Genomic DNA, 24,614 nt, shown 5'->3' on the forward strand with positions numbered 1-24,614 from the left:
ACCTGTATAACGAGATTAATTATTGGGCCACGAAATAATAACTCTTCTTTGACTAAGTTGTCAATCATTACAAAAATTATAAGAGTGGTAATACAATGATAAATGGGATGGAAAAAAAAAGTTGAACTCGATTGGTGTCATGAATATGACATTCATAACTAACGCAACACGCTCAGTGCGTGTACTCTGAGTGAAACGCATTTTTTACTATTATTTTATTAATTTTGATAGCTTTGGATATGAATGTGGCTAAAATATTGAATTATGTTCTTTATCACTTAGTTATTGTAATTTTTAAAGTTTTAAACAATGGAGTATTTCTTTGACATGAAACATCAAATCAAAGGAGTGCCAATAAAAAATTACTAGCAAAAATACCTAGAGAAGACAAATAGACAATAAATGAGTTGAGACGAAATACAAAAAATTAAGAGAAATATTTGTTGTAGTAAATTGGTTTATTTGGTTGCTTACATTTTCAGTTGAGTTTGTTTTGTTTTGTCTTTGTCTCTCTTCCCTACAAAATTTCATCCTTTCTCTCGCCGCAATAAATTAATCCCAAACCACCACCACCGGCGCCGCCGCCTACTATTTCTCAAATGCAATCCTCTCCCAACAGTTCTGCTTAAATAAAAATCCAATCTTTTTCAATTTTTGCAGCTGAGAAATGGGGAATAAATTTATTTGCATGAGCAAGAAAGATACCAAGAACGGTGGGATTGGATCAAGAAGCAAAAGGGGCAGTCTTTCAAGGAGGAGGAGTTCAATCGATGAAGAATTGCTCCACAAGCAAGCTCTAGCTATGGCGATTCACCAGCATCAGCTCTCTCAGAGATTTGACAATGGCTCCATGTCCCGCCGTCTCGGATCCACCTCCTCCCGCCGCCGCGCCGCCACTTTGGCCGACCCTTTTGCTACCACTGATGCTAAGCCGGTAAATTTTGCACTTTTGCTTGATTTTGTTGGTGTATGGTTAGGATCTGAATTGGGGAAAAAGGTTTGATTTTGTGCTTGTGTGTGTTGAGTAGTTTAATTATTGATTTGAGTGGTATGAATTGCTTTTTGTGGATTACTTTATTGATGGAAAAGTGTGATCATTTTCTTGAAAAGTGTTGGACTTTTTTGTTTAGGAAAGTAAATCTTTTATTTTCTAATTAAGCTAGTATTTTTAATTGATTCTTGATGCAGATAATAGATTGTGTTAGGAAATGGGGTGTTTAACTGTGTGTCAAAACTAAAAACCCTGAATCGAAATTTGGGGAAAACATTGACTCAAAGATTAGAATGTTGATGGGACTTATTTTGAAAAAGTTAAAATCTTTTCTTTAGATGTTTGATGCAAATGAAAGTTGGTTTTAGGAACAATTTCTGTATTTGGGTTCATTGATGTTTCTTGATATAGTAGATGCTATAACGCTCATCGAACTAAGCCTCGTTTCCACGGATTAGGTTGCTAGCTTTACGTTCACTCTTGCGTGTGTGTGTGCGCGGATGCTTATAATTGGTAGTTTTTCTTTTCAAGAAAGGAGGGCTTGAATTATCATACGAAAACAAAGCCTCGATTGGGAGGAGAACTCGTAGTTGAGCAAAGGGATTGCAATCGCTTCATTTCTTTACCAAATTACGTGATTATCATGTATCAGTTTCGTTCGTTATAAAAACGTATGCTGTTTTAACAGTTGCCGGAGTTTTTGGAGAATATCAAGACGAAGAAGTTTGTTTTGGTGCACGGTGAAGGATTCGGAGCTTGGTGTTGGTATAAAAGCATTGCTCTGCTTGAGGAATCCGGACTGCTTCCAGTTGCCTTGGATCTAGCTGGATGTGGAATCGAGACAACGGATGCCAAGAATGTTACGACCCTAGCAGAGTACTCCAAGCCTTTGATCGATTTTCTGCAGAATTTGCCCGAAGACGAAAAGGTATAATAAACAGCCTCAGAATGCAGTCTCTCTAGGCAATGTCTCTCGAGCCAGATATTTTCTGACACGACGCATCTTTGTAGGTGATATTAGTCGGCCACAGTAGCGGAGGCGCTTGCATCTCCTACGCGTTAGAGCACCTTCCCGACAAGATCTCAAAAGCCATTTACCTCTGTGGCACAATGATAGCGGACGGGCAGAGACCTTTCGATGTGTTTGCTGAAGAGGTACTTTTTGAGTAGGAAAATATCATGTTCTAGCCCAAAGTATGCGCGTTTTTCAGAAATGTCTTGCACTTTCAAAAGTGTTAGACGTTTATGAAAAAACGCGCATATTTTTAGCCGGTAAATGATACTCATGTTTTCTTTTTACAAAGTGGTTATGATGTGAAGCTTCGTGCGTTAACCATATTTTGTTCTCGCGCAGCTCGGTTCCGAGGAACTCTTTTCACCGGATTCAAAATTTGTAATATACGGAAACGGTAAAGACAAACCCCCCACCGGATTCATGTTCGAGAAGCAGCATCTACAAGGGCTGTATTTCAACCATTCTCCTACAAAGGTAACCTACACATACTTTACGTAATGTATTCACGACCTTATTCCTCGTGCCTTTTATAAGCTAGCGTTTTGTTCTGCAAAACGAGTGCTCTCGTTTAGATGCAAGCTGAACCGCGCTAACATGCCAGGCTTTCAACAATGTCTCAATGTTTAATAAACCACAAATTGATGCTCAACTTTTCAACATTTTCACAATATCGTCCCTAGGCGATGTTTCCGGCACTTCAAATCTCACATCGTGCTATGTGAGATCTCTAGTGCCGGAGATAGCACCTTCAAAATATTTTTCATGGAAATATCGAAAGGTTGACTACTTATAGTCTAAAAATCGAAACACCATTATCTCTACTACTTTATTTTCTCTCACTTATTAAACCAACAACAATGTGTAATGTTTCGCTCTGAACAGGACGAAGGGGGTAAATTATTAAATATCGAGACATAAACTGATATTTCGTCGTTTAATTGACATTTCGTCTTCTTGCTTTAGGATGTTGCTTTGGCAATGGTTTCCATGAGGCCTATCCCTCTTGGTCCAATGATGGAGAAGCTGTCTCTATCAGCCGAGAAATATGGGACAGGCAGGCGATTCTACGTTCAAACGTTGGACGATAATGCCCTTTCGCCCGACGTCCAAGAAAAGCTGGTAAGGGAAAACCCTCCAGAAGGAGTTTTCAAGATCAAAGGCAGTGATCACTGCCCTTTCTTCTCAAAGCCTCAAGCTTTACATAAGATCTTGCTTGAAATAGCTCAAATTGCTTAGAAATATATTTTCTAAAAATTATTTGATGTATAGTTATAGTGTAATATACAAGATAATGTTTAAATACATATAGAAATTGAATTCAGCTTTAGTGATTTCTGCTGAGAATTACTTATTTTAAAATTTGAAATATGTGTGTTATTGCCTTAAAGGGATAATAATAATTGTACTAAATAACTAGTTTAAATAGGCTATGGCTCTCATATTAAACACTCTTCAACACCTTCATTTTGTAAAATAATTTCTTGTTTTTCTTCAATAACTTCCTTCCGCATCCTCTCAAGAAAACTTAGCATGCTCTTCAAACCTTCCTCATCTGGACAACAAAACAAACGTCAGTTGCACAACTCAATTGGTAAGACGTCTCTTCAAGTAAATATATTGTGGTTTAGGTTGTTACCGAATCTCGGTATGGTATGGCCCTTGGGATGACGAATCACCACGGGATCAACGAACGAGTCGAGTAGCTCGGTCCCGTACTCCTTCAAGAAGTCTTGGTCCCCTGTTTCATGGCGCCAAATAATAATATCTTTATCACAAACAAATCAAAAACTTCAAACCATTAAAGTCATATGGATGGTCTACAAGTATGAAACTAGCACTAATGCAGACGAAGGTATAGGGTATGGCGGCTGCTGGTCAACATGATGAATTTTCCGTAGTCAACGAGCTCAAACAACTTTTGAGATATGACAATGAAGCGCATCTTAGTTCATAAAACATTTTCCTCTAACCAATAATAAAATACCTTTATTATGAAAAAAACTTTGGAGATACTGATGTAAATAGCTTAATAATAGCTTGACTAATTTACTCCTATAGAGAGATGCAAACTGACCAACCCTACTATATATAGAATCTGTTTGGCAGGTGTATAAAAATGATGGCTTTTAATTAAAAGCTACTAGTTCATTAATGATTTGGTGACAAAAATAAACTTATGATATAATCAACACAAAGAAGTGCATAGCGTGCACGGATAATATCGAAATTTATTACCTATGAAGTGAACAGACCAACATCGAATTGGTGTAGAATAAGCTTTTTCTATCACAGATGGATGTCTAAACTTCGCGCCTGCTATTATCACCACGAGTTTAATCTTGGGCACTCTCGTGAGAGCCACACCCTGCAACGACAAAAAATTATTTAGAACGTTTCTACTAACAAACATGAGTAAGCAACTAGATGGGAGAGAAATCTTACATTCGCTTGCATTCCGGCCAATGCAGCCGATAGAATCGCGCCCTAATTAATAAAACAAATTCTATAAACAATTATTCAAAACTTCAAATTCACAACAAAATAAATAGTAGAACACACACACATACCTGTGAAAAACCCAGAAGTCCATCAAATGGGCCATGCTTGATCATGTAATCTTCTATGTATGCAAGACACTCATCAAAGTTCACATATTCCGTAAATTCCTATAAATTTAACCAATCAAAAGGTAAAAATATTTAACACTCCGTATAAGGATAAATGGAGAACTGACACAAAAATCATAAATATTTTGGCTGATTTATTCCATAACTTTGAAATTTTGAATGACACTAATAATAATTGTAATTTTTTTTAAAAAAAAAAAGGAAGAAGAAGAAATAGAAAGTGAGATGGACCTTATTGAATTGGAACCACTCATAATAAGGAGGATCGAAAATTCCTTCAACATCGGATTTTCCTTGGCAAGGAAAAGGGGCGTCGGCGAAAACAAGATCCAATTTATCGAGCACAGATTCAGGCCATTTTGCGGTGAGTTGTTTCCTGATGATTTCGGCGCTGGTGCGGAATCCATGGAGGCACAGCAATCTCAATTTCGGAGCACCTTTTATCTCTCCCATCTCTCAATCCAATTTCTGCTTTTCTCTCTCTCTCTTAAATTGTTGTGATTATCGAAGAGTGATTCGTTTGCCGTCCTATATATAATATACATAACGTGTTGAACGATTGAATGTGAAAGGCATTGAATTGGAATAGAGGCTGCAGACGCCATGGATGGCGCTGGCTTGGACACCGAAACTTCTATGAGGGTCTATTGTCCACACGTGAAAAATACACTCATCTTTTTATTTTAATTATGAAACCATTAAGAAAAGTTAAATAATTATTCACTTTCCATTAAAAAATAGTAGAATGTTTTTGTTGCCCTACTACAAAATATAGTAATAACATGAGTATTTCTTAAAATGAAAATAATATTATCTCTACTTAGAGCATTTCCAACCAGAAGAGATAAATTAACAATTTACCTTCTCACAAAGTGAAATATACCATTTCAAAAAATAACACACTCCAAAGGAAAAAAGTAATATAAGAAGGTATATCATTTTTTTAAAAATAAAATAATAGTACAAATGCATTAAAAAATATAAAGTGTAATACCTTCTCAAATATCTTCCCCCTTGAAGAATGATTTTTCATGAAAAGAAGGTAAATATGGTGGTTATGAAATTTTACCTCTCTATTGATGGAGAGGTTAAGATACCTCTTCAAAATAGGAAAAGTAATAATACCTTCTCAAATACTTTTCCCTTCGAAGAATAATTTTTTATGGAAAAAAGATAAATATGATAGTTATATGGATTTACTTCTTCATTTACCTCCCCCTTGGAGATGCTTTTACCACGTGCATAAAATTTTTAGCATAAATAGCGTATTTCGTATTTAAGATGACAATTGACAGAGACTATAATTTTGATTTTATGGTTTCAAATTTTATAAAATTATTTATAACCTATGTAATTATAACATAGGGGAGTGTTCTATTGCTAACTCAATACTTAATTGTTAATTATAACTAAATAATAACCATTAGATATTTAAATTAAAGGCCTAGATCATCAACCCTGAAATGTCAATACGATTAACAAAAAACGTCAATAAGGTCATTAATTCCAAAAAATATCATTAGGGGTATTAATGTCAATTAACTACAAAATTAGTTAATTTTATAAGGATTCCAACGATATCCTACATGCATATGTTCCGACGTCAAATTTTGAAAAAAAATTCAAAATTTTTTAATTTTTTCGTACAAGCAGAAATGTCAACAAATTATATAAAATATGTCAATATAATACATGTAGAATGTCAATATAAGTAAGCAATGAGTTAACATTCTTAAAGCATTGTGTTGACATTCTCAAAGCATCGAGTTGATATTTTCGAAACACTATATTAACATTTTCATCCAAAACCCTAATTTGGAGTTTTTATTTATCTTTTTCGATATCATTAATAAAAACGAAAATTACACGTGGAAAATTGTAGACCACGCATTTTCTAAAATCCTATGGCCTTAAATTAGTTATAGTTAGCAATTAAATGATGAGTTAGCAATTGATCACTCCCCTTATAACCTAACCTATAATATCTATCTATAGCTATAAAAGACGAGTTTTAACCTTAATTTTAATAATTTGTAAGTTTTGAGTATGAATTTAAAGAAATATCTATAAATTCAAATATTGAATACTTAATACTCCCTCCGTTCATAAAAATATGTGCATTCCATTTTTTGAAACTTATTCCATTTATTATCATTATACCTCAACTTATTTATAACTTATACCACCTAAAACATTCCTAATAATGTGAGTCTCACTATCCACAAACATTACGTTAACTATTCTTCTCTTCTTCTCTCTTACTTTATCAATTTTGTCTTAATTCACGTGCCATATCAATTGCTTATATTTTTATGGAACGAAGAGAGTACATAACTGGCGATTACACGATTTTGTATGCAACTATTTTAGATATTTTTATAAATAAATTTTATTTAATTTAAAATCTTATAAAATATCACGCACATGACTAAACAAATTCAACCATAGCCAAAAAAGATACTCCCCCCTTTTTTAAAAATAGCAATTATTTCCATTTTTGGTCGTTCCTTAACAATAGAAACTTTAGAATCTTTCTATTTTAGGACATGGACCCCCACAGTCCACTAACTCTACTTTCACTACTTTTTCTCTTTCTCTCTCTTACTTTACTCATTTTTCCTTTCCTCTCTCTTACGTTACCAATTCTTCTCATTTACTTTACCAATTGTGCATTAAAACCCGTGTTGTTTCAAATGTTTCTATTTTTTAACACGGAGGGCATAATAATGTAACGACATTAGGGGTGGCAAATCGTGCGTGTCGGGTCGTTATCGTGTCGACACGATAATGACACGAACACGATAACAACAAACACGAACACGACCCGTTAAGAAAACCTCAAACACGAACACGAACACGACCCGCTACCCTCAGACACGGACACGACACGAACCCATTAACGACACGAACCGTTTCGGGTCAACACGACACGAACACGACACAAACCCATTAATGACACGAAAATAAGTATTGAAAAATGAAAATAATAAGAATAATAATATTAAAATATTATGTGTTAATAAGAATAATAATATTAAAATATTATGTGTTAATAAGAATAATAATATTAAAATATTATGTGTTAACGGATAACACAAACACGACACGAAATTTTCGTGTCCTTAATGGGTCGACCCGATAAGGACGCGAACACGATAAGCTCTGACCCAAACCCATTAATTTCGTACCGGTTCGTATCGTGTTATCGTGTCGTGTCAAAAATTGCCAACCCTAAACGACATGTAAATTTATACTACTATTTGAATGTGGATATCAGTTATGAAACATCATAATTCAGCGTATGGCATATAGTGCAAAACATGCTAGTATAATTTAGCCATGGTTAATGGGGTCGGATTATCACGACCGCGCCTTGCTAAGGATAGCATTGCTCGGTGAATCGTGACTAGGGGGAGAGAATTAAGAAGAGGGGATAGAAGGGGATGAAAGAATTGATAATAAGACACACAAATACTTCTCAATAAGATAAAAGAGGTTCACAAGTCGACGAAAGATCATGAAGATCAATAGAGTGTTTTCACAAGACAGTCGTCACTAATCATTGTTCTTATGACCCATCTAGTACAAAATACTAAAAACAGTGCACAACAGAAGAAGTTGTAAACACATGGCCATATGTATGAAGACATATGCCACGAGAATCCTACAAAAGAGATGAGACGACCACCAATTCCACTCAGCCACCATTTTATCACTGCTCAACCTGCACATTTAGAAATACATGCAGGGCTGAGTACGGGGTACTCAGTGGACACATTGACGAAAGATACACATATATAAGAAAAGTTATTATCATGCCATCACAGTAACACACGGAGGTTTTAACTTAAAAGGCCCGAGCTTACTAAGTTCATTTTCATAAAGTTCGTCTGATCAGACTACGTTCATTCCAGTAATCCGTCATATCTAATAGTTCATTTTGTGTCGGGAAGGTGGCCACCTTCCACGATCACATTGACCGGCCAACCCTTACGATGACTCACGTTTCATTACTTTGTGTAACTAACTCGAATAGGAACTTGGTCCTATTGGAGTCTGAATTCGATTCATTCATTTGACATTGCTAAACAGATAAGCATCATAAAACAATAATTTATGGCACGATAACATTTGAAAAAAAAGGAGTGTGATTTTATCAAACAAAATTCGTTTCATATATACTTAATAAATTTTATCCACACTTAATGTGTTGGATATAAAGCCCACCTCGATGCTTCCCAATAAAGTACTATTTCTCTACACAAGCTCGGCATCGAAAGCAAACTCCTTGTACACGCCTTTCTTGAAAGAGGGTATTCATTCAATTACTCCTGTGAACATATAAAAGGTACATGACATGCACTTATCCTATATGGAAATGCATCCTACGTTCTTATCTTGATCAAACTACTTCAATTCATTACTATAACTAAACATGTGGATTTAGTTTCTTGATCCAATACTTTAGTGCTTACTTGAATTTCAAGGTTTAGTTACTTGATATTAATTAATCAGGGGATTAATTAATTCATAGATTAATTAAGAAGTAGTAATAATTTTCTTAGTTTCATCCATTAATTTGTGTGAGTCCAAAGTGAACCCTAACTTTACTTCACAAAAAAAAAGTAAGATTTTGAAATCAAGAGGGCTTTACTTCTTCATCCACCTTTCTCAAGTCGATCACAGTTCTTCTCTGTCCATTTTTCTGATATCCGTTCTCCTCCACGGCTCATCAGCGAGCTCATCGCCGTCGTCGTCCTCCAGCTTAGTCCTTTCTTCTTCCTTATTTCTTTTCTTTTCTTCCTCTTTCTCTTTTACACACATACATGAACACACGCGTATACACATACACATGCTTCCCCCCCCCCCTCTTACTCTTTTTCTCTTCAAAATAGGTCCAACGACGTGGACAGCGGCAACGTCAAGGGAAGTAGCCATTGGGCAGGGGCTGTGCCGGAGCAGCAGCACATGCTCCTCCTGGACGAGGCAGCAGCGGCTTCGTCACTCGGCAGTAGCTGAGGAGCTTCGGGCAGTACCCGGATAAGGCAGCGGCGTGGGTATTGTGTTGGCGAGGGCAGCAGGTACGCGGGGCACCGAGAGCAGCCCCTCCTCCGACGATTTAAACCTCCGAAATGCTAAGTTCTTGTCTATATTTCTAATTGCTCGTTTATGAATATTATTATTGCAAGGCTATATTACTTGAATATTGAAGAAAACGGATGGTAAAAAGAATACGTTTTTGGCAACTTGATTAAGAAATCTAGCATAAAGATTATTTGGATATAAGTAGCTTGGTATTGCTAAATTCATGTCATGAGAGCTATTGTAGAAAACGATTATGGTGGGATTAGCACTATCAAGAAGCTATGTTTAAGCATTCTAAGTTCTTTTGCACATGCTTGGCTAGCGACATGAAATGCTAGGAATGATCTTGGTTTGAAGATGTTTATGTGGAGTGCTCGTTGGGATTTAACGAAGTAATAATTTGAAAATGATCATACTTGGGTTTTCTCTAATTGAGCATTCTTTAAATCATGTTCATGCTTGTTCTAAGAATATGAGAACTATGAGTAAGGTTTGATGTGGAAGAGTTTACCTTGAGCAAAGAAGAAGAAGAAAGGTAGCGTGTGTAGGAAATTTGACTCCTCTTCCTCAAGCACTTACTTGCATCCTCATTTTGAGAAAATTTGTTTGGAGAAATTTTATGGAGGAACAAAAGGGTAGAGGATGATATGGTGTGGTATTTATAGGGAAGAAAGATGTATGAGTTTACATGGTTAAAACATTTATTCATGAGAGGAAAAGTGTTGTCCAATGGTTATGGACTTTTTGCCAAATGAGGCAAGTAGTCACTTCAATCATTCATTATGCCAAAAATGGCAAGAATATTACATCTTGTCGCCTAAAAAGACAGTTATCAAGTACGGCCGTCGTTTGGAAAACATGAGTCGTCGTTTGATAAGCGTGCTTGATGTGATGTGATTTCGTCGATCCTCTCGTCTTGATTTAACATGCTTCTTATCCTTTCGTGTAGGTATCGGGGTTCAAGGCGTGACTATTGAGCAAGGTCCGGAAGGCATGAAAAGTATTTTTATTTTTACTTTAATGTTGAACTCGATGTAGAACGTGTACAAACTTATTTGAAACTCGGACTTCACAAAAGGACTATAAGAAAATTAAATATTGTAATCGAACTACTTCATTCACTACTTGAAACATATATCGTACATAACACTCGGTCACAACATGTGGTAAAAGAAGTAGGCGCGAAACTAATATACTAATAAGTCGATTTTCAACAGACTTATGAATTAGAAATGGCAGGCGTTGCATTCCTTCCCCCTTACAAAAAATTTCGTCCCGAAATTTGTAAGGGTCTATTCAAAACTTGGTGGCAACGCCAGACAATACGTCATAGTTCAATTTCCTCCACGATTTCATAGAGTCCAATTAAACAAGATCTAAGCTTTTCTTTTACACCAAAATGTATTATCATTTGAAAAGAAGATACCTTCAAGCATATCTTGTCTCCTACTTTGAACTACAGGTCGGTCTGATGAGCATCTACGTATGACTTTTGTCGGTCTTATGCTTCTTTGATCCTTCCTTTGATTTGTCGCACGATTTGGACCATCTGGTTGATCACTTGAAGGCTCAGCATCTTTCTTGCACCAACTTCGTCTCAATATAGCGACGATCTGCACTTTCTCTCGTATAACACTACGTAAGGTGTCATATTAATGGTCGTCTCGTAACTATTGTTGTAGGTAAAAAAAATTTCTATAAACTATAGGATTGCATCAGCTTCCACCTTGGTCGAGCACGACAACTCGATGCGTATCTTCAAGAGTCTAAAACGTTATCTCCGATTGTCCGCAAGATTGTGGATGGAACGCAATGCCAAAGTGAATTTCACATCTTGATTCTAACGTGATTCAGGACGGGATACCATGTAGGTGCACAATTTCTTGCACATAAAGTTGAGACAACTTCTCATATCTATAAGTGATTGGAATCGACAGGCAATGAGCACTCTTGGTGAATCGATCCAAAACCACCCTGATTGTAGTGTTTCCTTGCTTAGTCTTTGGAAACCCATCTCAAAATCTATGGTTAAATGTCCCCACATTCATTCTGATTTTTTTAAGGTTGTAGTTTTTGCTGGGGTTTGGTGCCCTTTGCACAACGGAAGACTTGTACAAAACAAATAAATCAGACAATGATCTATTTGACCGATTATGCGATTAATCAATTCACATGTTGCATGCTAGAATGCAAATAAGTCATGCTTAGAAAATATAAATCCTAAACATGATTTCTACGGTTTAGGGTTACCGATTTGATTCTCCAAAGAATTGTCGATTGCTCGCGCCTTCTCCACGTGATGATCTTCAATACTAGACCACAGATCTTCTCTCTGGTTACCGAATTGTATCTCGATATCAGGGTGGGCTGATCTTATCAAAATACTAGGACTCGAATAAAGAAGACAGAAAATTCCTCACGGAGGAGGAGCTGAAAATCTCACGGAGGAGAACAATAAAAAAAATCGTTCCCTCTCTAATTTGGGACTGGCGTGATTTTCAAGAAAATTATAATGTGTATTTTCTGTCTCCTTTATTCTCCTATTTATATTAAGTTCCTTTTGGGCCCAGACAGGAATCTATGGAAGGTTTTGGATATGAGCTCCCCCAATTAGCTTTTTACTAATTAAATTGAACCCACAATTTAATACAAGCATATATTGGAATATTACGAGCAGCCACACAGAAGTAATATTGAACTCTCCCCAATCCAAATTCGAAATTACAAGTAATTCGGGTTTCCACTTTGTTTATTATTTATTTCCCGCGCTTAAGATATAAATGTCCATTAATTAATTAATGTCTGCTATGGACTTAATTAATTAATGTCTTATTAATTCCAACACTACAAAAAAATGTCAGTTTACCGACGGAAAATTTCCGCTATGAATAACCGACTAAATTTTTTCCCTTTTCAATCAATGTATTTTCCGTCTGTAATTCCGTAGGTAAAAAAAATATTTATCGACGAGTTCTTTACCGACGGTCAATTAATGTCCCTCGGTAAAGAACTCGTCAGTAAAAAAATTTTAACCGATGGAAAGTACATTAATTAATTAAAAAAGGTAGACAAAGCCTATCTAGGTTGTGAAATTCTTCTTTCTCTTTTGCAAAACATTGCATAGAACCGACTGTAAAGTGGACGACGCCCACAACCAGTCTACTAAGCAAAGACTTAGGCTTTGTTTGCTTTTTATACATTTAAATTTTTATAAAACATCTTATAAATACACAAACAAACACAATGTAATAATATACTGATTCTATTCGTGCGAAACTGCTCGAATAATACTGAATTGGGTTAAAAATGGATTGTAGAGTTTTACATATACAAGCAAGATTCTATTCGCGCGAAACTGCTCGAAACATGCTTTTCAGTATACCAAACCTAACAATCTCCCACTTATACTCAAAACATGCTTTCGAGTATATACACTGCCAAAAACTCTCCCACTTATACTCAAAGTAGGTCTTTGTACTAGATATATCGAACTACCATTCATTTCACTAAGTGAATGAAAAATCTGCTTGGTTGTTCTCTGGTAATATCTTTTTCATCATAATATCTTTGCTGCGTGCTTGATTTTTAATTAATTTCATCTCCATATGTGATTGCTTAGCTTAATAAACTCGTGTGTCCCTTGAGTTAGCCTTCACTAGAGTAATAAAAAAAATACTCATAGGCATACTCAAACTTACGATTTAAGCTATTAGGAAGATATTCCTAAGGTAAACGCATATTCAGAGGATGACTTACTAGATCACTGATTAGTCGTAAAACTAAGTCAGTGTAACCCCAAGGACATTACATGAATGACTGGTAAACTAGAATATAACAATTAGTCTTTCTCAAGCACTATGGTATACTATTTACCTCAATCAAAGTCCTTTGTCATGGTTAATATGATATATAATTGACATGCATAAGCACAACTAATATCAAACTTAGTACACACTATAGCATACATGAGACAACTATCTCCGAAACTAGTCTCATAATTCTTGATCTCCCTAAGAATCAAACGTCACTTGACTAAAGACAAGACAATTCCATCTTGAAATGTATAAACCTTTTTATGGAATTTCTAATGCTAAAATGTTCTAAGCAATGTACAGATATAAGATTCCTAAGAGAATCTCAACATTCTTTCTAGCAATCTTAAAAGGACTTAGATGCTCAGAATGTAATTAGTTTCTCTTTAATCCTTTATCTAAAAACTGGGTAGACAACTGATGCACTTTTTATTAGCACTGAATAAACCTGCAAGTATACAGAGTATATATAGTATAGCTAAAGGTTAGTACCGGATATCGAACACGGGGAAGGCAAACAAAAAGTCTCTATCCTCTACTAAGACTCAATTACTATCTGGAAAAACGAAAAGATTTTGGAAAACTTTTGAAAACTAAAAACAATAAAAGCATAGAACAACTAAGAGCAAATAAAACACGGAGAAAGACGATAGAGATAAGGGAATCCCGGGGATGTGCGTTCACAGTTATGGTTATACAAAATTTCAACTACAATACCCTATCACAGTTTATACTTTGAAAGGACGAGTCACCTAGCTTATGCTCATGCGATACAAACGTTGATTACAAAGTTAGGGTTGTCAATCCTAACACGTAACTCCAAAAAGCTCCTAAGACCCTTGAAAAGTCCTCACTCTCAATTAACAGTGTCGTTTTAAGGGAAGCTAACTGTAGCGTCTACTAAGTGGATCTAACTCGCTAGAACTTTGTCACAGTTATGAAGCAAGTTATATTAAATCATACACGATTGTGTCACTCAGACATGCAGCATCAAGATTACTTAAGGAAGAAACAAAGTAAAAACAAAACGGATATTAAATAGAAAAAGGAATTTGTATAACCAAAGTCGTTACTAACACATCCCTAGAATCCTATGAGTTTAATTACACATAATTGAATAAGCTAAAAAATAGATTGAAGGAAGATAATTTGAATATAAAACTAAAGCAAATAAAACCCGTAGGTTGAATCCTTGTCGTTCTTGATGTTCTTGAAATCCTTCCCCAACTCCTTGCACAAGTGAAATACTCTATGCTCTTGATCTCTGTGAAGTATTTTGCAAGTAGAAGCTCTCTCTTTTTGATGAAGCTTGATGTCTTATTTATAGGGGAAAGCCAATCCTTGTTGTAGAAGGAAAAGATCTCCAAAATATGGTAAATTTGGGCGCAAATCTAGGGCTTCAGAGATTCGCAGCCTTTCTCCGGCGGGCCGCCGCACCATAGCCGGCGGTCGCCGTGTTGGACTCCAGAGAGTCTGTTTCCTCGGTGGCGGACCGCCGCACGACTTCCGGCGGTCGCCGGACGAGACTTCTCTTCCAAGCGTATTTTTCCGAGGCGGACCGCTGCATTGATCTGCCCGCCGGGCGCCAGCGGTCGCCACACACATCCGCGGCGGTCGCCGGTCGCCGTCTTACTCCAGATTTCCAGATTCTGCATTTTGGCTCCCTTTTTCGGCTCAATTATGCACCTTTCTCACAAAACACGTCAAAATACCAAAATAGACAAAATATGCAAATAATGGACGTGTAGAGTGACTTTGACATAAAAAACGGACCAAATAATAGCCTTAAAATAGTGTAAAATCCGAGCGTATCAACAACCAGTTTTCCTACGCCAGATACCAATCTTAGTTGTTTGCAACTTTTGTAGATTTAATCATCGTAGAGTACCAATAATACCATATTTAATGCACTTTCAACTTCCTTGTGCTTACAGCACTGCTATGGGCAAAAGTCAAATTCTAGACATTTGACAATTTTGATAAAACACATATACTCTGATTAAGATGCATACCTAAGACCACGAAGATCTTTATAAGCTTCCAATCATGTGTTTCTTGCCCTTTATTACATACCCATTAGGATGTTCCATGTAGATGATTTCTTCAAGACTTCTGTTAATAGAAAGTTGTCTTGACAATCATAATACATTCATTCTAATTTATGTAAGTTCTGATAGACAATAGGAACGAATCAATCTTGGCACAACGACCGAAGAGAAGATGTTTCTCTTTGGGCATAACCCATTATCATTGTCTAGCCTTTTGAGATCCACATTTACACTTGCAAATATACTAGCTCCCACTGGCTGACACAGCCTATAGGTAGTTTTGCAAGTCTTGTAAAACATGTCGTCTATCTTAGATTGTAGTTTGGAATCCATCACCTTTTCAAGGATGAATATCCAATTGAACCAATACTACATTGTAGTTAAAGGGATTATGTTCAAGTTAATCTACCCATGAACTTGTTATGTTCCAAAGAACGCTCCCACTACGACCTGGTTCTCACAATCATAGGTTCTGAAGTTGATTTTATTAGTGCAAAAGTTTCTAATTGTATGAATCATTGGTAATGTGGAAAATCCGATCTCTCTATTTTATCTTGAGAGTTATCACGTTATTAGGCTTGTAGTTCTTCTCTTGATCTTCATACAAGAATTTTATCTTTGAAGATTACAGAACTTATAACCTTACATCATATGGGACAAACCTTAAAACATGCCTCAGTACTCAACTCCAATTTCTTGGACACTGTTCTAACACGTGTTGGAACAACATTACACCTTGAGATGTGCTAGGCTGGAGATGCTCTAATCCACAACTCGTGTTTTGTAGAAGGTACTGATGTTGGTAGTTTCTTTAATATTTATCCCATCAATGATAAGATTTTATTGAGTACAACTCATCACTTAATCAAACTTGTCTTAGAAAGACTTTGATTCCTTCTTACATAACTATCCCATTCATTAGATGAATGCTTGGATTCGTTAATGGAGATTAGACTCCCACTACTGATCATAACCCTTTGCTCGTCTTTTTGGTGTAAACCATTGAGACTTGCTAGTCTTTCTATGTTTCACTTCTATAAGTATTCTGAATCTCTTGAAAAATCAAATGATTCTAACTAATAATGCATCAAATAGAAGTTCTCAACTCTCAAGCTACTTAACGAAATGTTAAAATCTTGATAGTCTAGATCAGTTCGAACAATTGCTAAGTATTTTCTTGGACTTAAGACTAAGAGCCATAAATACTTTATCATTAAATGATTAAGAAGTTGATGTGTTGTTGAATACTCAACCTTGTTGCACTTATATTATTTTAATACTATGATGCCTTAAGCATCAACCATAAAACAATAGTTGAGCATTAATAGCTCCCACTGCAACAAAAACCTAACTGGATCAAGATATCTTACTTAGAAGTTGCATTGTCATGTAAGTCATTGTCCTACTATAAAATAAGTCAATCCAACTCACAAAGCATCTTTTCTCGCTTTAAACAAATTTTGATGACAATTCAGGCTCTCCCATTTCCATATCTAGTCTTTTGTTCAAATGAACTAGGACTTAAGAAAAATGCAGCCTTTATGAATTCGTCATCTATCATGTTACTTTCCTCTAACAGTAATATAACGACTATTATTCTGAAGATTTTCTACTTTTCAGTTAAACCTTCTTGTAGTCATTTCTTATTACTTTAGGTGATGACTTGTGAGAAACTATTTGAGTGATCAAAAGATCCTCAAAACATTCTGTCACTCTAGGATATTCCAATCGAATCATATTGATAGATTCTATTGATAACCATCTTTCATCGTCATTAACCAAGACTTGTCGAGCTACTTAAAGGAAAATAACTTGACCTTATTCCTCAAAGAGCTTGTCAAGTACATGCACAATGCATTCTTGAACATTCTTCGTGGAATTATGTCGAGGAAATGAAGGACATGAATCATTGAGTATAAACTCCAAGCTTTCAGCGATGAGAATCTTATCCATTTTCGTTTCCCGTCTACATAATTTAGGCATTCGAGTTTACTTTCTTTAAGGATCGCAGACAAATATTAAACGACATAATGAAGATTTGGCAAATAAACTTATTATCACATACTTATGCTCAATACATAATCACAAATAACCACAAAACAATTATGTATCTTGCAACTGTAAAATCGAAAACAAGTACCCTCCATAAGAGGTCAATACTCATTCACAACTTTAACATTTTTACTGGTCACAACACCGACGAATAGTCCAGAGACCACAAAATGGCATGGCCGCCTAATATTGCCTAAGCACGACCATCAGATTTAGCATTACAGAATTTTATCTCTACAACACACTCCCATGACAATGTTCATGTGCTGATAACAAAATCAAGCTATCTCATAAATTCTGATTGAACCCTGAAACTCGTAGTTCCTTAGGATTATTGTCCCCACAGAGTGGGTGGCGATAATATTAGGAACCACTTTCTAGTTCATTCTATTTATTGTGTGAGAATTCCGCCCTTATGAACTTACTGTTTCGTAGGATTATTGTCCCCACAGAGTGGGTGGCGATAATATTAGAAACTAGCTTCATAAAATTTGCAAACCAACCGATGGAGACCGTATACAACGCACTTGTTGTATTCATCGCGGCATGACTAGATATCCTGCAACATGCAAAATTGTGGTTGCACTAGCAATTTACAGTTCAATTCTTTAGTCACATGACTAATGGACAAGAGCTTGTGTGATAAGGACGGGACATAAAGACAGTTAGAGAGACATAGAGTGGGTAAAATGTTTATTGTGCCCGCCCCCATGACTTGTGCTAGGTCTCCACTGGCAGTTTGGACATAGGATTTTTTGGATTTGGAGATGGATACAAAATCTGAGGCTTCTAATGAAATTGTATATGTCGTCCCAGAGTAAAAAATCCAGTTAGGGTCTTTTGGGCCCGATATGGAAGTAGAGGAACAGGCCAAGGCGTCGAAGGAATTTTTACAGGGTATAGAGGGCTGATATTTGGTAATTACGAAAGGCTGGGGTGTAATTTGCAAAGTTTTTGCAATCTGGGGTTCAGGTTGGGAATTTCGAGAAGTGTGGGATGGCTTCTGTGAATTTAGTATCAGGTGGGGGTTAGGTGGAGATTTAGGAGAGTTGTGGGGTGGGATTTGGGAGGATATTTTGGGTCGGGGTTGGGTTCGGTATTTGGGAATTTTGGGGGGTGGGTTTGTGACTTTGGAAAGATGAGAGTATTTAAACTTATCATTTTCGGCTGAAACCTAGCCGTTTTCTTCCCCAATTCGCCGATGAGAACCCTAGCTTCTCCTTCTGCCCCTCCTTCGCCGCTACCACTGCCGTCGAGGTCTCTGATTGGTGATATTTTACCTTCTAACCATGTCCGCACGACGCCGACGGATGCGATTGGGGATTTCTCCTCGGTTCTGATCTCTCCGCTACTACTCTTGCCGCCGCTGCCACTGCTGCCGCCCGCTGGATTTTCGGTATAGGTGGCGCGGTCGAGAGCAACGGCTGCTGAGGCTTTTCCGCCTGCGCTACCTCCGTCGTGTCGGCCTACATTCCGGGCCTGCCTTGCCTTCTTCATTTCTTCCCACCACTCTGGGAACCCGTGGATGTGGAAACACGTATCCCTGGTGTGTTTCTTCCCTCCAAAGTGGCTGCACACTAATTTACTCTTATCTTATTCCTTTCGGTAGCTAGGGTTCTTCGATGGTTGGTGGTATTGTGATGTGGGTGCTTGATTTTTGTTGAATACGGCGAGGCCTGCTCCAATTCCAGATTCCTTGGTTTCTGGGTTGAGAAGCTTCTCGTTGACGGACTCTTACTAGTCCGTATGCCTTCCTTGCTGTCGGAATTGGATCCATATTTAGGATCTCCCTCTTGCTTTTGCTGTATCTTTGGTCGTCTAACGCCCATATGAACTGGTATAATTTGTGCCTTTGTACGTTCTGGTTGTATTTCTCGATATTGGAAGGAGTGTCCATCGAGTTTGGATCCTTGGTGTCGATTGAAATCCAGAGATCTTGAAGTTTTTGCCATGACTCTCCAGTGATAATTCTCCTTGTTTGATGTTGTATGCTTGTCTGTGCAGGTCTGAAATCTAGAATTGGTCGGCGCCACTTCCATACGTTGTAGCCAGACTATCCCATAAGCCGTAGGCCGTTTCGTATTGGAAGACTGTTGGAAATGTGAGAATTTGGAAGGATTTCAAACCTTTCATTTTCTAAAGTCTTTTGGCTTTTCAAGTTAAGGTAACCCCCAAGTGGTTTATGAGGATCCTTAATGCCGAGACTTTTGGAGTGGTCTCTCATATCCTATAAATAGGTGGGTTTGAGAGATGAGAAGAACACCAACAGAAATCATTCTCTCTTTCTCTAGCTCTCTACATCATAGTGTGCATTGATAGGGAGCATTGCATAGCTCGATTCTCGGAACTCCATCAAGTTCGCCAGTGCCTAGCGGGTTTGAGGTGCTTCTACACGCTAGGAGGAAGTTGTTTTATCTTTGGGGGCAATACGCCATTCCGTGAGCACTAGCCGGGGCGTAATTTGTCTTGCGGAAAGAGGGCTTCCCTCGACTCGACTTATAGTTCAGTTTGTTTTATTATTTCCGTTGTAATTTTCATTCCATTTATTGTTATTATCTTCCTTCGATTGTAATAGTTAGAGTACCGCCTGTAACGGCTTGGGAATTTTATCCCGTTATTTCTAACAGAGACCTCATTGACGAGACTGGCATCGATGTTGTCTATGATCCAGTTGAAACAACAGTCGTCTCGCTGCTGCCATCGGTTGTAGTTCAGGTCGGTTGGCTGGGGAGGGTGATACCATCTGTAACTCATGTTATGTGAGACGCCAAACCCTTCCCACGGATGCCCCTTTTCATCAGTTTTGCCCATAGGGGATAACTGTCCCCATTGAGCTTTTCTGCCATGCGCACCTCGCCTAGTGATTCTACAGATGAAGGCTGGTTGTTTGGGCTTTTCTGAGACATACTCAGTCTCATGAATTCAGCGAATTGCTCAGCTGAAAGGGTTATGGGTTGGTTATTTTTTGGAGGTGTTTTAGGATCAGAATCTGACATTTTTGGTTGGTTGTGTTTTGCAGGTTCAAAAGGCCGGGGAAGGTGCTCGAGACTATGATGATAATTTTCTGAGTCTCAAGCCCGAATAAACCTCTGATACCATCTTAAAGATGGTAATCGAGAGAGGCGAGATTCATAGGGCAGCGCATATTGAGAAAGCTTTGGGAGAAGATGGTTTTTGTAATTATTTGTTGTGTTTACAATGTAATTCAACACCTCAATATATAGGTGTGAATATGAGCTATGTATGGAAAACACAATATTTTTGTAATCAATCTATTTTAGGACAATATATAATTGTATCAATCTTAGTAAATTGATTTATTCCGCAATCTTCTCTTCTCCTCTTGATACGCTTTGACAGTCGCTTCTGTTCCCTCCTCCCACAAGGCCTTGAGCCTTAGCTTCCGGTTGTTCCCCACTTGAACACTCTCTTCGGAGGAGCTTAATCCACGGATGAATGTGCTCAAGTTATCTTACATCTTCTTTGCCATTCCCCTCGTCATTGGTCGATGGATGTCTTTGGTGGGGTTGATCAAATGATGTGTGACTTGTGGATTCGCATCATGATGCTTCTCGTTTCAGCGGGGACGAAAACAATTGTGGTTATAGAGGTGATAATTGGCTCATTCACAATGGACATACAAGTGGAGAGGTGTTCGGCCCGACTTTCACAACTGGTGACACTGTTGGTGCTGGCATCAATTATGAAACAAATCATTTCTTTTTCACGTAAGATTTTACGTTGGAAGTTTTCAATTCATGATTAAATAGATTTTTATTTTCTCCATTTGATTTTTTTTTGCATTTTCTTGCCTTGTACCAGGCTTAATAGAGTCATGGTAGGCTTATTCAATCAATGACGGACTCGGTGGGGTCGAGTAGAGTTGACCGACCCCACCGTGGTCCTACGAGCACTGCTGGAAACTCCATTCTTGGACCTCCGAGATCCCGCACAACTGCATCTTCGACCCCACGGAGCTCCGCCTTGACCGCGAGCAGCGGATTTCCACCACAATCCTTCAGCCTTTGCATTAAATTAAAGGGGAGAAAAAGAAAACACGTGAGTAAAATAGAATAGATGAAAGTGATGGAGATAGAGATGGACACAGAGAAAGAGCAGAGAGTTCAGATGTATATTTTGAAGAAGATAGCACCTTGAAGATATTTATCATGGAAATATCGAAAGGTTGGCTATTTATAGTCTAAAAATTGAAACACCATTATCTTTACTACTTTATTTTCTCACTTAATAAACTTATCAACAATGTGTAAAATCTTGTGTCCGAAAAACAATGTTTCGCTTTGAACATGACGAAGGGGGTAAATAATTAAATATCGAGACATAAACTGATATTTCATCGTTTAATAGACATTTCGTCTTCTTGCTTTAGGTCTAGGATGTTGCTTTGGCAATGGTTTCCATGAGGCCTATCCCTCTTGGTCCAATGATGGAGAAGTTGTCTCTATCAGTCGAGAAATATGAGACAGGCAAGCGATTCTACGTTCAAACGTTGGACGATAATGCCCTTTCGCCCGACATCCAAGAAAAGCTGGTAAGAGAAAACCCTCCAGAAGGAGTTTTCAAGATCAAAGGCAGTGATCACTGCCCTTTCTTCTCAAAGCCTCAAGCTTTACATAAGATCTTGCTTGAAATAGTTCAAATTGCTTAGAAATATATTTTCTAAAAATGATTTGATGTATAGTTATAGTGTAATATACAAGAAATTAAGAATCTATGATTATTGTGTTCACAAATGCTGATCTCTTGAGAAGCACAAATCTCACTCTCTTAGCTTGTAATTACCTTAAGCAGTTAATGGTGATTATTTTCGGTTGTTTTGTGTTGTTTGTTGTGATATATGTTTGTTAATGCTAAATGCTTCTTGCTTTGGTGTTTCTAGATGCAGAATACTACAGCTATGTGTGGGAATAGGATTGCTTTATTTGATAATGTGAGTGAAGATGAAGGTGAGGTTTTTGCACAGAGCGAGGAGCTTCCCTCACTTGTGGAGGATGTCGTTGAGGAGAATGGTGGGAAGCCTTGTACTAACGAACTATTCGATGAACTAACTATGAGTGAACATGTTAATCCTCATGATTTTTCATTTCTATTGATCTTTTAGTATCCATCAGCACTATTGATCTATTTGCTGAACTAAATGTTAGTTAATTTGCTTAGTTAGGTTGTTGTTCAAACAGATGATTGTGTGATTTCTGCATAAAGCCACTGATGCTACTGCACTGAATTTGCAATATTTGTTGAATGTAGAGTTTCGTGCATAAGCATACTAAGTTTCTTGTAGAGTTATCACAATAGGAAGTTTTTATTTGAACCATGCTTTATGTAAACATCAAATGATGCGTGCTCCATGAAACTATGCCAAATCACGTATTAATAATGTGATTCTATAAATGCATTTGATGTCGTTGGTTGTATGTGGTGCCGGTGTTTGTGTTTTTAGAAGGGAGGAACGGACATGGCTGAACAAGCAACGGAATTTGGATTTGCATGTAAATCTTTCTTTGTATGAAGAGAAGTTTGAGCGGCTCATCCAGATGGTAATGTTGAATTCAATGAAAGAAGTAAATATTTCCTTAATACAAAGGAATTAGTACTTGAAGTAAAGCTGCTTTTTTGTGTTTGTAATTGTTGTTTTATTAAAACTTAAAAGGTTTAGATGCGGCTAAGGGAGTGAATTTTGAGGCTTCAGAAGCAGCTGGCTGGGGAGAGGGCTCTTCGGGCTGAGGCAGAGGAGAAGGCGCTGGCAGCAGAGACTATAGCACGGGCCGAGATGTTTGATATGAGAGAGCGCCTTGGCAGAGCTGAGGCATTCATCAATGAGCTCCAACACAAGATCAACAACAAGCAGGGAGGGTTTTGTGCTGTCATGTGATGAAGACTATTAATAGTAATCATTTTTTTTTCCTGAAATACACCACTAATAATTTTATGTATGGTTTTTTAATGAATGTTATTGTTGCAACTCCTTTTTCTTTGGGATGTGTTTTATTGAGAACTGAAATTGGTGGGTTTTTTTTATTAATTATGAGTATTGTCACATTACTGACATTCCGGCAGACAAGCCCGCGGACATTCCAAAAAACACCCCCTGCCACGTCATAAGGATATCCCATAGCACTACCACGTCATAAGGACATCTCATGGTATAATAGCGGACATCCCGGTGGACAAGCATAATAATAAAAATTCACAAATTCATAAATATGCAATTACAGAATTAAAATTTCGACACATATATGAACTGAGAATGCAACAATTTTATTTAAAAAAAACATTACATATTTAAACTAAAAAAAACATACATAGTTCACCAGAAAAAAAAATACATAGTTCAATGTGTATTCTTCTGCACCTATAACTATTCAATTATATCTTTCTGGAGTCGAATATCGGCTTCTTGTCTTTGAAGATCGGCAAATGCACGGACCCGATTGACGTCCCAATGAGGTATCCCCATTCTTACATTGGCGGTGATCATCGTGGCTTGGACCTGCAGCATCAGCATCTTCATTGGCCCAATCAATCAGTTATGAACCTTCATTTTCAATAATCATGTTATGCATAATAATACATGCGTACATGGCATCAACAATGCAGTCAGGATACCACAGTCGTATTGGACCCATCATCGCTACCCATCGAGCCTGGAGCACACCAAATGCCCGCTCCACACCCTTGCGTGCCGCTTCCTGACGTTTTGCAAAGTAGATCTTCTTTGGATCTATTGGGCATCTGATCGTCTTCACAAAGACGGGCCACCGAGAGTATCATCCGCTAAATAGTAGCTCATTTCATGCTGGTTGTCGTTGGCGACGAAACTGATGGCCGAACTAACGCTCATCCATTACTCGTTGAAAAGGGGCGACAAATAGAGGACGTTGATATCGTTGCTCGACCCAGCCACCCCAAAATACGCATGCCAAATCCACAGCCGGTAGTCGGCTACAGCTTCGAGGATCATCG

At 37.5% G+C, this 24,614-nt stretch overlaps 2 protein-coding genes, 1 long non-coding RNA gene and 1 pseudogene across 3 annotated transcripts; 3 read left to right on the top strand and 1 right to left on the bottom strand.

Annotated features, from left to right (window-relative positions):
* Positions 1-467: 467 nt before the first annotated feature.
* On the top strand, positions 468-3,333 carry LOC125207159 (putative methylesterase 12, chloroplastic). Its single transcript, XM_048106385.2, has 5 exons — positions 468-934; positions 1,680-1,919; positions 2,003-2,146; positions 2,346-2,480; positions 2,970-3,333. The coding sequence occupies exons 1-5, from the start codon at positions 668-670 to the stop codon at positions 3,240-3,242; spliced, it is 1,059 nt and encodes a 352-aa protein (XP_047962342.1). The 5' UTR covers positions 468-667; the 3' UTR covers positions 3,243-3,333.
* Positions 3,319-5,273, bottom strand: LOC125207160 (uncharacterized). Its single transcript, XM_048106386.2, has 6 exons — positions 4,865-5,273; positions 4,574-4,672; positions 4,449-4,490; positions 4,242-4,371; positions 3,643-3,744; positions 3,319-3,558 (listed from the first exon to the last, which is right to left on the bottom strand). Exons 1-6 carry the CDS (start codon positions 5,084-5,086, stop codon positions 3,443-3,445), a joined length of 711 nt encoding a protein of 236 aa, XP_047962343.1. The 5' UTR covers positions 5,087-5,273; the 3' UTR covers positions 3,319-3,442.
* A 14,989-nt stretch (positions 5,274-20,262) lies between these two features.
* LOC125208663 (uncharacterized) lies at positions 20,263-20,897 on the top strand. The gene is made up of 2 exons (XR_007174160.2): positions 20,263-20,576; positions 20,650-20,897. It is a non-coding gene; the product is annotated as an uncharacterized LOC125208663 (long non-coding RNA).
* A 1,144-nt stretch (positions 20,898-22,041) lies between these two features.
* On the top strand, positions 22,042-23,523 carry LOC148923733 (immune-associated nucleotide-binding protein 9-like; annotated as a pseudogene).
* Positions 23,524-24,614: the final 1,091 nt, after the last annotated feature.

The sequence above is a fragment of the Salvia hispanica genome, chromosome 6 (genome assembly GCF_029641045.1).
Source record: "Salvia hispanica isolate PSC_SH4W2 chromosome 6, Shi_PSC_v1, whole genome shotgun sequence".
Classification (NCBI taxonomy): Eukaryota; Viridiplantae; Streptophyta; class Magnoliopsida; order Lamiales; family Lamiaceae; genus Salvia; species Salvia hispanica.

Bases quoted from the DNA above. Each gene is read 5' to 3' on its own strand.
- LOC125207159 (XM_048106385.2), top strand. From the start codon at position 668: ATGGGGAATAAATTTATTTGCATGAGCAAGAAAGATACCAAGAACGGT. The intron at 935-1,679 runs GTAAATTTTGCA...CTGTTTTAACAG, and splicing joins CTACCACTGATGCTAAGCCG to TTGCCGGAGTTTTTGGAGAA. The intron at 2,481-2,969 runs GTAACCTACACA...TTCTTGCTTTAG, and splicing joins TCAACCATTCTCCTACAAAG to GATGTTGCTTTGGCAATGGT.
- LOC125207160 (XM_048106386.2), bottom strand. From the start codon at position 5,086: ATGGGAGAGATAAAAGGTGCTCCGAAATTGAGATTGCTGTGCCTCCAT. The intron at 4,491-4,573 runs GTATGTGTGTGT...TTTATTAATTAG, and splicing joins GACTTCTGGGTTTTTCACAG to GGCGCGATTCTATCGGCTGC. The intron at 4,372-4,448 runs GTAAGATTTCTC...TTGTCGTTGCAG, and splicing joins TGGCCGGAATGCAAGCGAAT to GGTGTGGCTCTCACGAGAGT.